This window comes from Macrobrachium nipponense, chromosome 47 (genome assembly GCF_015104395.2).
Source record: "Macrobrachium nipponense isolate FS-2020 chromosome 47, ASM1510439v2, whole genome shotgun sequence".
Lineage (NCBI taxonomy): Eukaryota > Metazoa > Arthropoda > Malacostraca > Decapoda > Palaemonidae > Macrobrachium > Macrobrachium nipponense.
This window is the reverse complement of record NC_087222.1, coordinates 15,353,204-15,372,506: the sequence shown is the minus strand read 5'-3', so window position 1 is coordinate 15,372,506 and position 19,303 is coordinate 15,353,204. Positions and strand designations below refer to the sequence as shown.

At 35.8% G+C, this 19,303-nt stretch overlaps 1 protein-coding gene across 1 annotated transcript; it reads right to left on the bottom strand.

Annotated features, from left to right (window-relative positions):
* Positions 1–377: 377 nt before the first annotated feature.
* Positions 378–18,998, bottom strand: LOC135204543 (uncharacterized). Its single transcript, XM_064234707.1, has 2 exons — positions 18,837–18,998; positions 378–2,700 (listed from the first exon to the last, which is right to left on the bottom strand). The coding sequence occupies exon 2, from the start codon at positions 2,670–2,672 to the stop codon at positions 378–380; it is 2,295 nt and encodes a 764-aa protein (XP_064090777.1). The 5' UTR covers positions 2,673–2,700; positions 18,837–18,998.
* Positions 18,999–19,303: the final 305 nt, after the last annotated feature.

Genomic DNA, 19,303 nt, shown 5'->3' with positions numbered 1-19,303 from the left:
AGAAAGCAATAATATCATTTATAGAAAAAAGAAGCATAACAAAACTGTTATTGTTTTGATTGTTATATAACTCTATGCATTTACACACACACACACACACACACACACACACACACACACACACACACACACACACATATATATATATATATATATATATATATATATATATATATATATTATATATATATAGTATATATAATGAGAGAGAGAAAATGCACAAATGCCGTTGTACTAAAGGTTGAAGTTCTTACTTACTTAAATAATCCACTGGATTCAAAACCTCCTCTTGTCCTGGAAGTTGTGCGCAAACACTTAGACGCATCGAAAGCTGAACCTCAGTATAAATGCTATTATGGATAGCAGACTTCAGAGTTTCACTGAGTTGTGACACATGTATTGTTACATTTGAAATAACAAATTTCAATATAATCGCCTTTGGGCCTCAGTTTTGAGGCAAGGCAAGGACGGTAGGACATAAAGACTCTTGGCTCTTCAAATCTTACTCGGTCCTTCAGCAATGTTTTTCTCATCTGTGACACAAGTGATTCCAAAACCTTATCGTCCAGTCTGGTTTCAATACATGGGTCCAAAAGACCATCATGTATACCAAAAGAGAGTGAGTCTGATACATAGAGTTCATGAATCTCCTCTATTGTATCATGCAACACATCTCTCTCAGTACCACAAAGTATTCCTGGTATGAAGGAAATCACACCTCTGAATCTCATAAATAACTGTCTTGGATCACTTCCACCTCCTTGCGTCCTTCCACTTGATGTGATGATGTCTAGGACAATGTTCTCTCCTTGCGTCCTTCCACTTGATGCGACGATGTCATCACAGATACTGCCTGCAGCTGCAAACTCCTGCTCACTTCTGTGTCTGTGGCAGTAGACCCTTACAATGTCCAGGTGCTTCTTTGTTTTCTTTATGGAGAAATAGGACGACATGATGGGATCAAAGTTCTGAAATACTTTTTCAGGTAACGCTTGCTTAATCTCCTCTTCAAAGCTTCTTACATCTGCCTCGGAGAATTCATATTTGTCTTCCGTGTAATGTTTCAGGGACCATTTTCTGTACAGTACATCAAATTTCTCCAGCAGTTCTTCAGAAATTCCTGTCTTGTCAGAGATTCTCTTGATCTTGTGCCTTTTCAGCTGTAAGTAGACTGATGTCCTGGTGCTCATTTCATCCCTTAGATCTGGACACTCAATGTAAAGGAGAACGAACAGGTTGAAATACAGTGGGGTTTGCAGGATGGTTCTAGTGTCAGTGTTCATTTCCTCTATTTTCTGAAGCAGCTCCTTTTTTGTTTGCTCCTGTTGGGTGACATCATCCTTTATCAGGTGGCCAATGAGCTTTTCTGTGAGCAATTTCATATCTTCTTCCTGAAGACCTGAAACCTTGAGGTTGATTCTGGAACGTTTTCCTTTGTTCACAATTTTTGTTAGTCCCTCGGTGTTCCCTGGACGTGTTGTGACAACAAACTTCATCTTATTTGAATTAAGGGCTAACATATCTTCAAATAGATTCTTAGATTTTTCATTGGCCTCATCATAGCCGTCACATAAGACCAAGCACTTTGAATCCAGGACAACTGATCTGACAAGGTCAAAGGGAAATAGAGCAACAGTTTTTGTGACCAAGTTTTTAAGGTAGTCATCAAAGTTGTCGTGGTCATGATTCCTGAACTGCATACAGAGCAGAAATGGGAAGGAAGAGAGTTCTGGCACATCCATCGTCTTCTTGCACCATTCCTCTGCATAGGAACAAAGAATTGTGGTCTTTCCAGAACCTGCATCGCCAGATATAATCACAACTTCAGGGTCTTTTCCCATTCGGTCTTTGATGTTGAAGATTTCTTTTTGATTTACAATGATGCTTTTATTGCCATGGAGACCTTTATTTAACTCCTGATCATCTTCAACTTGTAAAGATACCATAATCTGCCCTGGATCTGTAGTACCATACTGAGCCAGCCAGTCGTAGGGCAAAATCTGACAGAGGCGTTCATTAAGAGACAGGAGTTCTGCTTCAGATGATTCTTGTATCAAGTCATAGAACTCACTCCTAAACTCTCCTATTTCATCTTTAAGCCTTTGTACATCCTGGGGGTTTGAGGGATCATATTTCTCACGGACCTTTTCTAGGAGCTTTGGAAGAGCATCTTGGATCTCTGCTTTAAGCTGGTCAGTGTCAGAACCGTGAGATGGAAAGAGAGACTTGATTTTCTCAAGAGTTTCCTCGAGCGTTGCTTGAAAGTCTCTGAGTTTACTTTCCAATTCTAGTTCTGACATATGAGGCTCTTCATGGCTAACAAAGTTCCTCTCATCTTTGATCTTTTTTAATAACCCTTTTAATTCATCACCAGGGTCATTCACCCCCTTTTGCCAAAGAGCCTGGCAGACTTTGTTCATCAATGTGATGTCCAGATCTTCTGGAAGCTTATCTGTAAGATTTGTTATTTCCTGGACATTGAAAGGACATCTCCTCCCTTGAAGTGGAACTTGGTTGTCGGTGAGAATCTCTAGGATGCTCCTGTGTTGCCCGTGGAGAAAGTGGAAGGTGTATATGAGGTGAACCACCTTCTTTCCGTACCTCCTCACAAACAAGGTCATTTTGAAGGTTTTGAAGTCATTTGAAGAAATAACAGGTGCTGAGGAAGCCATTTTGCAGAAGACTTCAAGAAGAGCCAACCTGAGGAGAAGAAGACAACAAGAGCAGTTAAGAAGAGGAAATAGAATGAGAGAAACATCAGTAATAATGATAACAAGAGAAGCAGCAGTAACATCAGCTTCAACTTGACTCCTCCTCATGATGAGATCAATTGGAGGAGGAGGAGACTGGAGAAAGGGAAGGAAATAGACATTTCCCTTAGGTTAGGTTAGCCTAGGTAAGTTTAGTTTGGTTTGGTTACGTTCAGGGTAGGTTATGACTGGTTAGGTTAGATTAAGTTTTCAGACTTTGGCCCCCTCTGTGCAGGTTCCCGTAGACTTTCACCGTATACACGCTATTATCGGCAAAGATGGATTACGTCCTACATTGCATGCCGTGAATTTAGCCGACCCTTCACACTGTTTTTCGATTCTGGTAGTCCACATAATATCACGGATTTGCGGACTCATCACATGTTGTTTTCAAACTTTCCTATTGAAAAGTCCAGAGTACGACTTTCGGGTATTGGAAATAATGAATTAAGTGTAGTAGGAGTAACTCAAATTCAGTACAAGGTGGGCAAGCGCACGCTTACCGATACCTTTATAGTTGTACAAAACATTGATATGTATCCAGCAATAATAATAGGATACCCGTCTATGGGCATTCAAAACATTACCTTAGCCCCTGCCAAACACGGTGTGTATATCAAAGGAAAATTCTATAAGTCTTCTAACACCTTAAAATCAGTTTTGGACAAAAAAGAGACAAACAATCAAACATTAACGTACATTGAGGAACCAATCACTTGTCTCATGAATCATGACATTGTTCAAGCAACCCAACAGAATTCTCGCACACCCGTAATAGCAGCATGCACGCAAACTCTCGAGCCGAACGTACCTTCGAATATATTAGTGAGTGTAAAGAAGACTTTGCCGGGATCTGAAATGTTAATCCTTTCCGACACTCTGAAAATTAACGGACTGTCCATATCACAAGCAATATACATTGTTGATTCACAGCAACAAGTTAACATTGAAGTCTGTAACCTTTTGAATACCAATCTAGTGATCCACAAAAATCAACACATTGTGGATGTGGAAGTTTATAAGTATTGCATTCTCACTATCACTGAAATTAATCACGCTCAACCTGTTGTGGACGAATCCATCTTACAATCTATCAAAAGTAAAATCAATAAAGACATTCAAGAAGAGGTGATTCAGCAGAAATTTTTTGATTTTTTAACTAAATATCATGTGATATTTTCTCCACTACCGAGGGATCTCTGGGAAAAACGGATGTCATTGAACACCAAATATGGCTAAAAGACAAGCATAAAGTCATTTACGTACCTTTGTACCGACTCCCAATGAAATTCCAGAATGAGATCAATGATGAAGTAGGAAAAAAGTTAGAAGAAGGAGTCATTAGGAAATCGAACAGCCCTTATAATTTCCCCTTAATCGTTGTACCGAAAAAAGATCGGACTTGGCGTATTTGCGTAGATTTCCGTCACTTAAATGAGGAAACAATTCCTGATCGATTCCCATTGCCATGTACTGACGATATTTTATCTTTGTTAGGACAGAACACATATTTCACCAGTTTGGACTTACTTAAAGGCTTTCACCAGATACCTTTAGAAAAAGAGAGTATCCCATACACATCCTTCAGCACAGTCAGGGGACACTATGAATTTTTACGTATGCCTTTTGGTTTACGATGTGCCCCAATTACATTCACCAGAATGATTGATATAGTGTTTGGAGACTTGTTAGGGGATATCTTACCTGCCTATATGGACGACTTTGTAACCTTTTCTAATACCTTAGAAGAACATTTACTTAAGCTAGAGCTGGTGCTACAGAGACTAAGACAACATAATCTAAGAGTGAAGATAACTAAGTGTGAGTTTTTAAAAAAGAACTCGTCTATTCAGGTTTTACGGTGTCTAGTCAAGGTCTTAAGGTAGTCATCGATAAGGTGTCGGCTATCCGTAACTTTCCGATACCTACCAATGTCAAGGGCATACAGCAATTCTTAGGCTGTAGTGGATACTACCGGCATTTTATATGCAATTATTCACTTATAGCCGCTCCTCTAACCAATCTTACGAAGAAGGGCATAGATTTTATATGGTCAGAAAAGCATCAACAGGCGTTCGATACCTTGAAGGAGGAATTATGCAGTTCACCTATCTTAAAATTCCCTGACTTCAGTAGGGAATTCTTTATCACAACTGACACCTCAGACCAAGAGGTAGGAGGGGTACTGCTTCAGCAATATGACAAACAGTTCTTCCCTATAGCTAATTATTCACGTAAACTGAGACCTTCCAAAAGTAAATATACAGTAATAGACAAGGAAGGGCTAGCCATTGTTAACTCACTAGTACATTTTAAGTTCATAATATACGGCTATCCTGTCAAGGTTCTTACTGACCATAAACCCCTCACCGACTTCTTCAAAGGCTTTAGTCACAGTACCAAAAGAATTCGGTGGCATATGATCATTCAAGACTTTGGCGCAAGGATAGGATATCTGCCTGGGAAAGCAAATATCATTGCTGATGCACTATCACATAACCCCGTGCCATCTTGTACGGAGCCATTAGCTGAACTAATAGACATATCAACATCCGTGCCTATTGTTAAAACTGTATCTGAACAGGAAGACCCGGGTTGGAGCACTGAACTAGTACAGACTGAACAAAGAAAAGATCAGCAGTTAAAGAAAATAATAGATGCTTTGAACGGTAATCCTAAAGAAAAGGAATATGTGAAATATACGCAGCAGAATTATATAATCAAGGATAACATTCTGTGTAGGTCGGTGTCAAGGAAAACCCGAAGCACCCCGCAGGTGACTAACGACCAGGTAGTGGTACCAATCTCCCTTATACCAATCGTCTTAAACTGGTTGCATTCCAATCCATTACATGGTCATCCAGGGTTCTCTATCATGTCACAGAAAGCCAAATCACTATTTTATTGGCCTACGATGCTTACAGATATAAAAAAACACATAGCTAATTGTCACATTTGTCATAAAAACAAAGGGAACACTAAGACACCTGTCAGCATGGGGGCCTATCCCATGCCCAACCAACCCTTTGAAAGAGTACACTTAGATTTATTAACAGGGTTTTACGAGTCTGACCGAGGGAATAAACACATCTTAGTGTTAGTAGATGCCTTGACTTGATATACAGAATTGATAGCACTAAAAACTAAAACCGCAATTGAATGCACTAGGAAATTTTATGAGTGCTACATTTGTAAACATGGAATTCCACACATGATAATCTCTGACTCGGGTGGAGAATTCAATAATCATTTCCTTAACTCGTTGTGTGAATTCCTTTGCATTAAGAAAATCAATACCATGATTTATCACCCAGAGTCGAATGGATTAATTGAAAAGATAAATAGGAAGGTGTTAAATATCCTACGAGTTACACTTGGGGGAATGGATCCCAACTGGGATATTGCCATACCAGCGGTTCTAAGTACTCTTAACCATTCATATCATGTATCTATCAAAATGTCGCCACACAAGGCATTGTACGGTACCCCAGCTATGACACCTTTCCATGTATTTATGCCTACAACCAATTTATCAAATCCCCTATGGGATATTATGGAAGCAAGTGTAAGTCGATATAATATACTTCGTAAGAATTTAGAAGAATCACAAATCATAATGAAAAGAAATCATGAAAAAATCGCTAAGCCAACTAAATCATATACAGCAGGCGATCATATATATATATACAAGTATATGTACGCAAGGGTTTGAACTATAAGCTAACGCCTAAGTTTGAAGGCCCATTTAGCATTTGAGAGATATTAACGGCCAACACACTAAAAGTTCAAAACATATCCCAACCTACTGACGTAAGAACAATACCGTTGGCTCATGTTCACAGTTAAGGAAAAGGGGTAGAAAGAAAGAGAGAGAGAGAGAAAGAAAAAAAAGAGAATTTATATATGCCTATATATGAAACATAACTAATAAAAAGTATCTAACTTGCATGATAAAAGTATGTATATATAATATTTGTATGAAAATATTTTTTCTGTTTTGTATAGAAGTAGTTAATTCAAACATGAATAATTGTTCGGATAATCTTGTCGTGTGGGAAGAGTGCTAAAACAAAAAATATACATTTTACACATGGCTCTATAATTGAAAGAACAGAGGACATTTTCATTACAGCAAGCAATATAGTTCTAGAAGTTGATTTGCGAGCGATTTTCCTGCCAGAAGATGATGTCATTAACCTAAAAAGTGACTTGTCGCGGTTTGCCGAATCATTGAATCAGTTACACCGTCATTTTCCTTTTAATCCAGAGATTTTGCTAGCTCAGACTTTAGGTGTTGCAGAAATTTTATCATTCGACTTGCAAAACAAAACTGCTGAAGCAGAATGTTTGGCTCGTGATCTGCTTATGTGGACCGTGCGGTACAGTAGCCTAGAAAGACGTAACCCGTTTATATTTGCTGTGCTTAACGTTTTCGGGTCCGTTGCAAGTTTAGGTTTGGGAATTTCAATTTATCTTAAGATTAATGATCAGAATAAGAGAATTGAATTTTTGCAACATGAAAATGAATGAGTTTTTTCCGAACTCCGTAAACAATTATCATCCATCAATCAACTTATGACATTGGTGAACGAACATTCCAGTAATATCAATCAGATGATGGATGTGCAACACCTGCTGGCAACGTTAGCATATTACTGCTCAAAGGTAGACCATATCCGTACAAAAATTTCACATTTTATAGAAAAATCAAAAGACTATGTGGAAGCTATCATGCTAGCTACAAATGGTGTTCTTTCACCACATCTCTTGCCTATCAAAGATTTAACATTAACTTTAGAGAACGGACGAGATAAACTTGGTTATATTCCTTTGTTAGAATTTTATTATAGCTTAATATCAGTAAGTGTTGAGAATTACAGGATCATGATTAACATTCCTTTTAATTCTTCTGATGCCTGGTAATCTTACAAAATTGTACCGTTTCCTACTTTCATGACGAATAGCTCATTACCAGTAATATCTAATCTGACGGGATACGTATTGATTTCCCCTAATAAGGAAACATTTACGGTTATCAGAGACCTGGATAGGTTCACTCACTGTTCATTTGCCATGGGTAGTAAAGTTTGTACATCTAACTCCTTTGAATTCCACTATATATAAGGGGATTCATGCGAGTTAGGTCTAGTGCTAAACGGCTCTCTCTCCCATACATGTGAAAGTTGTCTGAAACAAATTTACCCTTTTGACGAGTATAAGTTCGCTTACAGGCTGAACAACGGATTGTGGATACGATGCGACAGAGAAGGATTTCATGTTGCATGCCCAGACTGATCAATGGCCTCTTCACGGATGTTCGTCGCTGCGGACGGCTGCAGTGGAGCAACGCCCAACTACACGGTCCGTGGAGTAAGCAGCATCATACGGGAACAAGCTTACTTTGCGAATTTTTCCTGGTCGAGTACTATCATCCCAGCTTTACCCCTTCCATACAATACTAAAGTGGCCCATCAAATATCAAAACTGGCTAGTATGGACTGCACTTCAAGGCCTGGCTGTGACATGCGTGTTGGTGGTTGTTCTGGTCACCGCTAACGTATTTGCTTGGCGTAGGTTGAGGCGAACACGGATGGATCATCAACAGAACGTCGTACCCTGCCCAGACAATTTCCCTGTAGCCCTTAAGGCATTTGACTTTAGAACCACTTGAAATTGGTCATTTCATTTGACTCGGAGGAAAGTTGTTTGGAATTGTGTTTTGTGTGAAAAGCGGTTTGAACGCTGGGTAAATGTGTAACAGGAACCTCTGTGACATTGCATTCCATATGTAAAGTATGAGAAGCTTAATTATCATTTATCATTCAATATATCTGGTAGCGCACCTAATGAAATCAATTGTCTGGTAGCGCACCTAACGAAATCAACTGAAGTTCTACAACGAATCAATATGTCTGTGCGTGTATACACTAAGAATCTGTATGATGTGCACACTTATCTGAATCTATTTGAATCATTATACACACATACACACACACACACATACATATATATATAGATATATATATATATATAGATATATATATATATATATATATATATATATATACTATATCATATATATATCATATCTATATTTATATATTTATATATGATATATATATATAGATATATATCTATATATATATTATATATATATAATATATATAATATAGTATTATATAGATATATATATATATATATATATATACTATATATATATATATATAATATATATATATATATATATATATATATATATATATATAAGTACTAGATATAGATATATATATATATAGATATATATATATATATAATTATTATATAATACTATAGATATCTATATTATATAATATATATATATATATATATATATATATCTATACATATAATATATAGTATATATAGATATCAGATAAAGATATATAATATATATAGATATATATATATATAGATATATATATATATATATATACTATATAATCTATAGATATATATATATCTATAGATATATATATATATATATATATCATATATAATATATCTATATACGATATATAGCTAGATATATATATATATATCTATATATATAGATATATATAGAGCGATATAGTATATCTTTTTTTTTTTTTTTTTTTTTTTTTTTTTTAATTACGTTTTTATCTAATATAGTATATCTATTATATATATATATATAAATATAGATATATATATATATATATAGAGCTATATCTATATAAATAGATATATATAGATCTATATATAATCTATATATAGAGATATATTATATTATTATATATATAGCTATATATATATATATATTATATATATAAGATCTAGATATATATATATATATATATATATATCTATATATATATATATAGATATATATATATATATATATATATATCTATATATATATATATTATAGATATATATATATATATATATATATATATATATATATATATATCTATATAGATATATATATATATATATATATATATATATATATACTAATCAGGTAGCAACTATACTTAATCAGTTACCTTTTTATCTTATCACATTTTTGGTACCATTTACTTCTTAACCATATATGATTTTTAGAATGAAATTCTTATATCATGCAATCATCAGCCGTACGTCAGTACTTTCTGTTAAATATGTATTCTCATGACTAACAGTATATAACTATCATTATGTATGACATGTTATCTTTAATATTAGTATAATATCATATGCATTTATCTTGTACGTGGATCTGTATCTTCCATGCAGTATTCTTTTACTTATGAGTATTTCTATATATCTGATTTTTTTTACATATAATCAGTTGAAAATCATTCCTTAACCACTTGATGGTAACTAGGGTTAACTATATATTCATATTAATTTCTCTATCACACTCCTATGAGTCATATACAAATTAAACTTTAATATTTAGTGTTTGGTTTGTAGCCAACTGAGCAATTAATGTAAGGATTACATTTCAAAGTACATATATATTCCATATATGTAAATAAGCCCATGACCCAAGGGGTCACTGACGAGAACAAGGAGTGTGATAAGGAAAGATAAAGAATGCAAGCTAAACGCTGGTGTGTTGTATCCGCAACGCCCTGGTTTGCATTTGCCTGTGGTAATCAAATCCATTGTTGTGTAAAACAGGTCACAGTCCTTTCGCCTGAGAATATTGTGACCTATAACCCACAGAGACGACTACGTGACTTCCTAGTCACATGTTCATCGGTCTGTATGTTATGTATGCTGAGCTAAGCTTTGCTCTCCTATCTTTTGTAAATGCATTGTAACTTAGAACTCTACTTCCACTCCTCGAGACAAGTTCTCTGAATCACTTCTTCCCTCTACTCAAGAGATGTACTTTCGCAAATATATGTTAAGTTTGACAACATGAGTTTGAACGTCTTCACCTTTGTACTCAAAGAAGATACTAACGAAACTTAGAAACTCTCTCCGCAATCGATGTCACTCCGATGAGAATGGGAAGTATACAAACAGATACTTCCGTATAACATCGCAGGTTATAACATCCTTGTTATACATAGGCGTAGCCCCTGTATATGTATATATATGAATTGTAGAATAACCAGTGTCAATTGGAAATAAAATTATTATTATTATTATTATTATTATTATTATTATTATTATTATTATTATTATTATTATTATTATTATTATTATTATTATTAATATATTCCAAGTCTTTCACTAGGTTTCCCCGATTGTCCCTTAGGGGACCTATGCTATTTTTTATTGCTTTTCTACTATTTACATGAGCAAAGAATTCTTTTGGGTTTTCCTTACAAACTGGTGCTACTCTCTTATCCTCATTTATAATCTTCCCTTCACCTATGAAGAAGGTGAAACAATAACATGGAATAATGAATGCAATAAACAGAGAATAAAAATCAAAATGTATTGGAATAGAAGAGAGAGAGAGAGAGAGAGAGAGAGAGAGAGAGAGAGAGAGAGAGAGAAAAGAAACAATAAAAGGGAAAAATGAATGAAAGAAACAGAAAATATAAATCAAGAGAGATTGGAATAGGTTATCGAAGGAGAGAGAGAGACAGACAGAAGAGAGAAGAAACAATAATAAAAGGGATTAATGAATACAAGAAACGTAAAATATAAAGCTAAATAGATTGGAATAGGTGACCAAAAGAGACCTTACAGAAATTATAGACCTTACAGCACCTGTAATGTCTACCAGAGAATTGTTAATGCATCTTCTGGTATATTTTGCATCTTCCAATCTTGGATGGTCTGGGATGCAGCTTAGATATTTTTTTAGCTTATTCTTAAACACATCTACGCTCACTCCTGATATATTCCTTAGATGAGCCGTTTTGTGCATTGAATAGATGCTGCATTTTCGATTCTGGTGCGTATTGGATTAATGTCCTGTGTGCTTTCCTTAGTTTTCCTGGTATAGTTTTGGGCATTATTAATCTACCTCTGCTTGCTCTTTCTGATATTTTTAGCTCCATGATGTTTTTGGTAATTCCTTCTATCTGTTTCTATGTCTGTATTATCATGTAGCATTCTCTTCTCCTTTCTAGACTAGATAATTTTTGAAATTGTAGTCTTTCCTAGTGGTCTTCTTCATCTTCCCTGCTGGTTCCCATCTTTATATGGGGTCGCTGTTTCGGATGAGACATTTCCATCTTTTTCTATCCTGCACTTCTGCCTCATCAATTTCCCTCTCATGTAAGTCTCCTCTCACACAGTCCTTCCATCTCTTTCTTGGTCTTCATCTTCTTCTTCCTTGAACCTCCATCCCCATAGTATGTCTCCCAGTGTGGTCCTCATCTCTCATCAACAGGTGTACATACCATCTGAGCCTCCCCTCCTGCACTTAGTTCTTTGATACTTCCACCACCTTAGTCGACCCCCTTATGTAGTCATTTCTGATCCTTTCCTCTCTTGTCACACCAGACATCCACCTAAGCATTCTTATTTCTGCCACATCCATCTTCTTCTCCATCTTCTTTCTCATGCTTGCTGTTTCCGTAGCATACAGCATTGCTGTTCTTACCACCGCACAGTGGGCCAGGAGGTGGATAAAAACCAAAAAAATTATTGTCTAGTTTTATCAAAATTATATAAAAAACGTAAATTATAATAATTTTTAGTAAGGGAACCGCATATTATATAATTATTTAAGGAGTATGCGTTAGACTGGCGCTATGGTTTTTAGACGCAATCGGCTAAGTACATTTTCTCCCTGTACGCTAGTGATTAGTCTACATCAGAATTGTGTGCATGTAGCATCTGTGATATTAGGTCTGTATTTCATTAGTTTATATGAGAGTTTCAACAAGTTTACTACGTGTTATTTCTGGGACTAAACATTTCAAATATTGTGTATAACATGCAAATAATCCATGTTATATTGATATATACAAAAGTTCTTCAAATATGTTTTATTTAACAAAAACAAGTATGCAGCAATTTTTTCGCTTGCATTTGCTTTGTATCTCTTATGGATTTTATTATACTAGAACTTGTGTAGAAAGGGAAAATATTTGTTTTCTTTGCACCAATTTGCACTACGAGCTTTTGTGGGCAATAATAACCGAAGAGCTACTTCCCCTACCATGGCTCCATTCAACCAGCGAGTCTGAGTAACCAAATGGCATATGGTGACTAGAGTTACCTTTATCTTAATACTACATGGCGTTTTCAAAAGGTTTGTGGCAAATCCCAGCCTAAAAAGTTGGAGGGGATTTGGATGCTATAAGTTTTGGATTTTAAGGTTGTTCAAAGCATTTCTTGGTTTTGGGCAGGAAAATATCTAGAACTGTAAATTAGGAAAGACATGGAGCCATGCATAAGGAAATTTTTACTGCTTATACTACAATTACTAATTTGCAATAGAGATCATCAGTCGGTGAAGACAAAGCACTTAAAAGCCAACCTTGTTGTTCTGAGATCGATCCCAGCTGGTTCCGTTGAAGAGGTTAAGTGTTTCCTGGTGCTAGAAATTCACTTCTCGTTACTCATCCATAAATGAAATTCTCAAATGAAACTAAAAATGAACCTATAAGAATGCTCAGGCCTTTATGTTTGAAAGTGATTTTAGAGTAGTAGATTATTTATATAAGAAGGGATGAAGCACTTCAGTCTATTTCAGTTAGTCGTATCTTGTTAAATATCTTTTTTTTCAGATTAATAATTTTAGATATCCCAAAATTGGTTCAGCAGTAATCATTACTTACTTTGATCTTTTTGAAGAACTTCATAAGGGTAACAAAAGTAAAACGATAAAAAATTTTAATGACCAAGATGCCAAAATACTATTGACTTTGTTTTCAGTGTAACAAATGACTGAAATTTCGGAGTCAATATCTGTTCATTTTCTCAAATACTTTAAACCTAAATGGGTAACTGTATAACGGAGCAAGATTAAATTTACAAAGAAATATGCTGATTGGTTGAATAACATCGCATATGAGCGGAAAGAAATTGCTCATAAAAGCGTAAATCAGAACAGCTACTTCTTACTTCGCTGGGAAGAATGTTTTATGCTACATATAAGAATTTAAAAAACAATAAGGTGCAAAAGTTTAGCTGAAAAACTTCAAATATATCATTGAAAACAACTTTTGGTAACAAAAATGAATACTCTCCCGAAGAAGCATTGGCTCAGGTAATATTTAATTGTTCACTAAGTAAGAGATGCTATCAACTCCTAAGGCCTGGAGCTACTGAAAGCAATAGCAAACTTTATCCAGCCTATAATGTAATCCGGGAAGCGAAACAAGCGTGCTTGCCAGTACCTGCTTCTGAATGGAGAATTTCAGATTATAATGCAGAAATAGATTTCCAAGCTTTGATTGATCACACAGTTGAAAGAATTATGAAAATCGCCGATTTTGAGAAGCTTGGAAACTTAGCAGTTGAAATGTTATACCTGGACTGTAAAGTTGGTTTTGATGGAACATCTGGACAAAGAATTTACAAGCAAAGCCTCTTGGCTAATGTTGAAAGAAATCTTGCGCCAAAAAATAGTCTATTTCTGCTATCTCTTGAGCTAAATGTAACTTTACTGAATCCTGAAAACAAGTTGTCATCTGGAATAACACATAACCATCATCACCACTCTTCTGTCGACCAATTAGATTCACGTTTTTGAAAGAAACCAGACAAGCCTTAGTTGATGAGGAACAACGTAAGTTTAACCATGATTGATAGAAAAGTGACAACAGCACTACCAACAGTTACAAATTCGATGTAGTGTTGTTCTGTATGTGAAGCCTCTCCCAAAATCCTAAATAACATCGGAAAACTGAAAACCCGTCCTTTAAGTCAAGAAGCATTGAAACAAGGTTTATCTACTCTTAGGTCAAGGAATGTTGCCTACATATAGTTTATTCTTATCTTTTCTGCATCAAATAAAGGTATTATATATAAAGGTTATATGGTTCTACCTAAATATTTTACCTAATACACAAAAAATGGGTAAACATATAACTCATTTTATTAAATATGCTTCTAAATACAATACTCTAAACGTTTATAAAAGAAAATGATAAATAATACTTTGATGTGAAAGCAAAATATAATTTTGTCCATAAAATTACTGTTCTGGCCCACTGCACCATCTTGTGAAATTTTCCTTTTAACCTAAGCGGTACTCTTTTGTCACAAAGAACTCCAGAGGCTGCTCTCCAGTTGTTCCAGCCTGCCTGTACCCGATGTTTTACTTCTTCTTCCATACTTCCACCAGCGTTAACAAAGGATCCCAAATAATCAAACTTATCAGCTCTTTTTATATGTTCTCCACCAAGCTGAATACTTTCTCCATCTTCCCCTTCATTGGTGGTGCTCGTATATTATGTCTTAGATCTACTTATTCTGATTCCTCTGTCCTCCAGTACTTGTCTCCATCTTTCCAATTTCATTTCCAGATCTTCCCTGCACTCTGCGCACAGAACAATATCATCCACATACAATATGTTCCATGGTACTGCCTTCCTTACTTCTTCTATTATAACATCCATCACTATGTTAAAGATAAATGGGCTCAGAGCCAACCCCTGGTGTAATCCTACTCTCACCTCAAAACCCTCTGTCTCCCTAACACTGCTCCTCACTCTGGTAAATACATTCCGGCACATCTATTGTATCAATCGCACGTACTTCTCTGGCACTATCTTCTCCCTCAGACTCCTCCATACCTCTTGTCTTGGGACTCGGTCATAAGCCTTTTCATGGTCAATGAATACCATATGTAGGTTCCTTTGCTTTTCCCCGAATATCTCCATTAGTTGCCTCAGACAAAATATACCATCTGTTGTTCCCCTTCCCTTCATAAATCCCATCTGCTCTTTACCTATTTGTACTTCTTCTCTCAGTCTAGCATCTATCATCCTTTCCAGTATCTTCAAAGTGTGGGACATCAATTTAATGCCCCTATAATTATATACTCCCACGCCACTGATTTGGTATCTTTTCCTGCTCAAGGAACTTTACCATAAGATCATACAGTATATCCACTCCTTCAGCTCCTAATGCTTTCCATGGCATCGCAGGAATCATCTCTGGTCCAGTTGCCTTCCCATTCTTCATCTTCTTCAGTGCATTTAGTACCTCTTGCCTAGAAAACCTCATTACCATGCCAATGTTCACTTGCCCATCCTCTCTTATTAGTCTATTATTTTCTGCAATTAACAACTGTTCAAAATATACTCTCCATCTCTTCACAATGTCTACCTCCTTTCTAAGTACTACACTATCTTGATCTTTTGTGTTGATATGTGTAATATCTTTGGTGTTCTTACTTCTAGCCTTTGATAGCTTGATCATCTTGTTTAATCCTTCCTTTGTCCCCAGTTCATTATACACATCATCATACGACTTTGCTTTAGCTTGGGTTACCACCTTTTACACCACCTTGTTTTTCTCTCTGAACCTATCTCTGTCTTCCACTGACTGTGGCTCTTCCCATCTTTTCTTTGCCTCCTTATCTTTTACTACTCTCTCAATGTCTTCATCCCACCACCAACTCTCCTTTTCTTCCCATATGATACCAGATGTCTCTCCTAGCAGCTCCTTTCCATGCCTTCTTATTACTGCTGCATTTCGTGCCCACCATTCTTGAACATCGTCAATTCCAATATCAATATCCTCCAAAACCTTCCTCTTAAACTCTCTCTTCTTATCCCCTTCCCTCACTAATTTGTACCATTCAATTTTTCTTATCCCTTTAGCTCAGGTTTTTCTTTCCCTTTTTAGCTTTAAATCCATACATAGTAGTCTCTGTTGGGGGGCTACAAGGTCGCCTGGAATATCTTTGCAGTTCTTGACCGCCACCAGCTTTATCCTTTTATACAAGAAATAGTCTATCTGGGAGCATCTTCCCCCACTCCTATATGTTATTAGGTGTTCCCTTTTCTTCCTAAAGAATGTGTTTACAGTACATTCAAAGTAAAATATAAGAAAGAAAAAAATAAAAATAAGCAGTTAGATAAACATTGGTCCTTGAAGTACAGGAAAGTCAGTTACTGAAGAAACCTATTTAAAATGATTTCCAATCAGTTCCAAGGTTTCAAATCGCCTTTTCTTTTCCCCTGTGGACTACAACCTCATATATAGTATATATATGAGGGACCTCTGTGGGATCCACCAGCAGACTCCTTAAGGTGCGTATCGATTCTCATCGTGGCATAAGCTTCCTTACTGGCAGCAGGATTGCAAACCCGGAACACTCCAACATTAGAAATCACTCCAAAATATGTAAAACATATATCGATAATAAATACTTCTGTATTTTAGGCCATACCACCAACCCGCACGACCTTGTTATTCTAGAATCGCTCTTCATTAAACAACTTGTTCTGTCGTTGAACGCCCATACGTCTTCCTCCCGTCTGTATTTGTCTTGACTTGTGTTGTTTATTTATGTTTTTATGTTTACGTTTAGTTTAACGCTGTCATTTGTCTTTCATTTTAATGTGTCCTTTTAAATAATTTAATTTCCTTAATTTTAATGTGCATATTTTGTAAACTTAGTAAGAATAATTTTTTATAGCTTTTGCATTTCGGAATTTTTAATTTTTAGTTTTGTTTTTACAATTTTACTACGAATTTTAGTTTTCCTTTTAATAGCCTGATGATGTAATTAATTTGATAATTATGAAACGTCACAATAAAGACAGCATGCACATCTGTGTGTGTCCTCTTCCCTTCATTGATGATTATTAATATGGATTGACTCCTGGCTCCTGCCACTAAGCTATATTATATATATATATATATATATATATATATAATATATATATATATATTATATATATATATATGTATATATATATATAATATATATATGCATGTATTTATGTATGTATCTATAATATATAAATATATATATATATATATATATATATATATATATATATATATATATATATATATATGAATGTATGTATGTATCTATCTATAGGAACAACAAGTCCACATTTATCCTGCAGTCAAATTTGTCCCTATTTTTGTATTTAATCTTATCCCTGGATTTCCCGGGATATGCAAAAATATCCAGGGGTTATTAAACCTTGAAAATTGTCCGGGATCCCGGGAAACAAACCCTAGTACTGACCTCCAGGCAGTTGACAACTGTTTCTGAGTTCTGTTTGTTAATTGTTAATTGTCTCATTGTCGGGCAGTTGTTCGTCCACTTCTTCGGCTGCTAACTGTCATAATAAAGGATTAATTTTCAATCACTGTACATTTATTACTACTATTATTATTATTATTATTATTATTATTATTATTATTATTATTATTATTATTATTATTATTATTTACATAGTGAAACGTCTCGCCCAGTCGTGTCGACCAGTTGGCTGTCGCCAAATTGTTCTGTTTATCAGTTGTCCTGTCGCCCAGTTGCCCCTGAACCATCTTGTTTTTCGCTAAACTGTCATCTACAACAAGATATAGCAACATTTGTCATTCATAAATGAACATAAAGCGATTTTATAGCGAAAGAAAGAGGATTCAATCCGTTGGAAACACTGTATGAAATGCTTCTTATAACGAGTTTATTTTCTTTTTTTGTAATGCTTATCGTCATTTGTGACCTTGAAAATACTTTACACTTTAGATGATGACATCTCTCTCTCTCTCTCTCCGTCACATAAGCAGTGATATGGAACATGTGAACAGGTGTTTGTTGATAACAATTCAAGTAAAGAGAAGAAGAAGAAGAAGAAGAAGAAGAAGAAGAAGAAACAGACAAAACGGAGCAACGGGCAGACGATGATAACACTTATCTCCTCCCCCTCCCCCAAATCCCCCATCCTCTGCAATCCCCCTCCTCTCTTATCTAAACAGCGACCCCGTGAGAGAGCAGAACTTGCTGCCAGACCCAAGAGCAAGATTTCCTTTTTGCGCCTAAAGAGAAACAGAGGCCAGAGGGTTGATGGCGAAGCTGGCTATGATAGTGACATTATGAATGAGGATCATAATGATGACAAAGAAGATGGTGAATAAATCACAATTTCAGTTCCACCTCCTCCTCCGGGATGAGGAGGGGAAGAGAAGACGAAAGGAACTAAATAGACCTACTTGGTCGATGCTTGAGGCAGCAGCAACTGGTTGCTCTTCTCTCGAGTTCACCGGCAACAGAAACTGCTGCTTCTTATCGTTCTTCAGATAAGTTGAAACAAGAGAAGCTTGTTCACACTAAACATGAAACACAGACTGACGTCCTCAGAAGAACTTCTGAAGGCAGAGATAGAGCTGAAGAGCAGCAACGGTGGATGACAGCCAAAATGTCGTACAGCAGCACTTCCCTTGCTACTAACTTTCGGTCAGGGCACTGTTAATGATACCAATAATTATTATTATCCCGTGACGCTGATGCTGCTTCTTGACTTCTTCCTCATGAGTAAAGAAAAGAGAGAAGATGGACACCACCGACCAACCTCACACCTTCCTTCGAAGCACAGTGCAGCTGCTTGCAATTTCTGGCGACAGAGATCTTCCGTCGTGTTCGAGTCATGTACATCGGTGTGGAATTTCCGATGAGTCAC

Excerpts from the sequence above, each read along its gene's own strand:
- LOC135204543 (XM_064234707.1), bottom strand. The coding sequence starts at position 2,672 with ATGGCTTCCTCAGCACCTGTTATTTCTTCAAATGACTTCAAAACCTTC.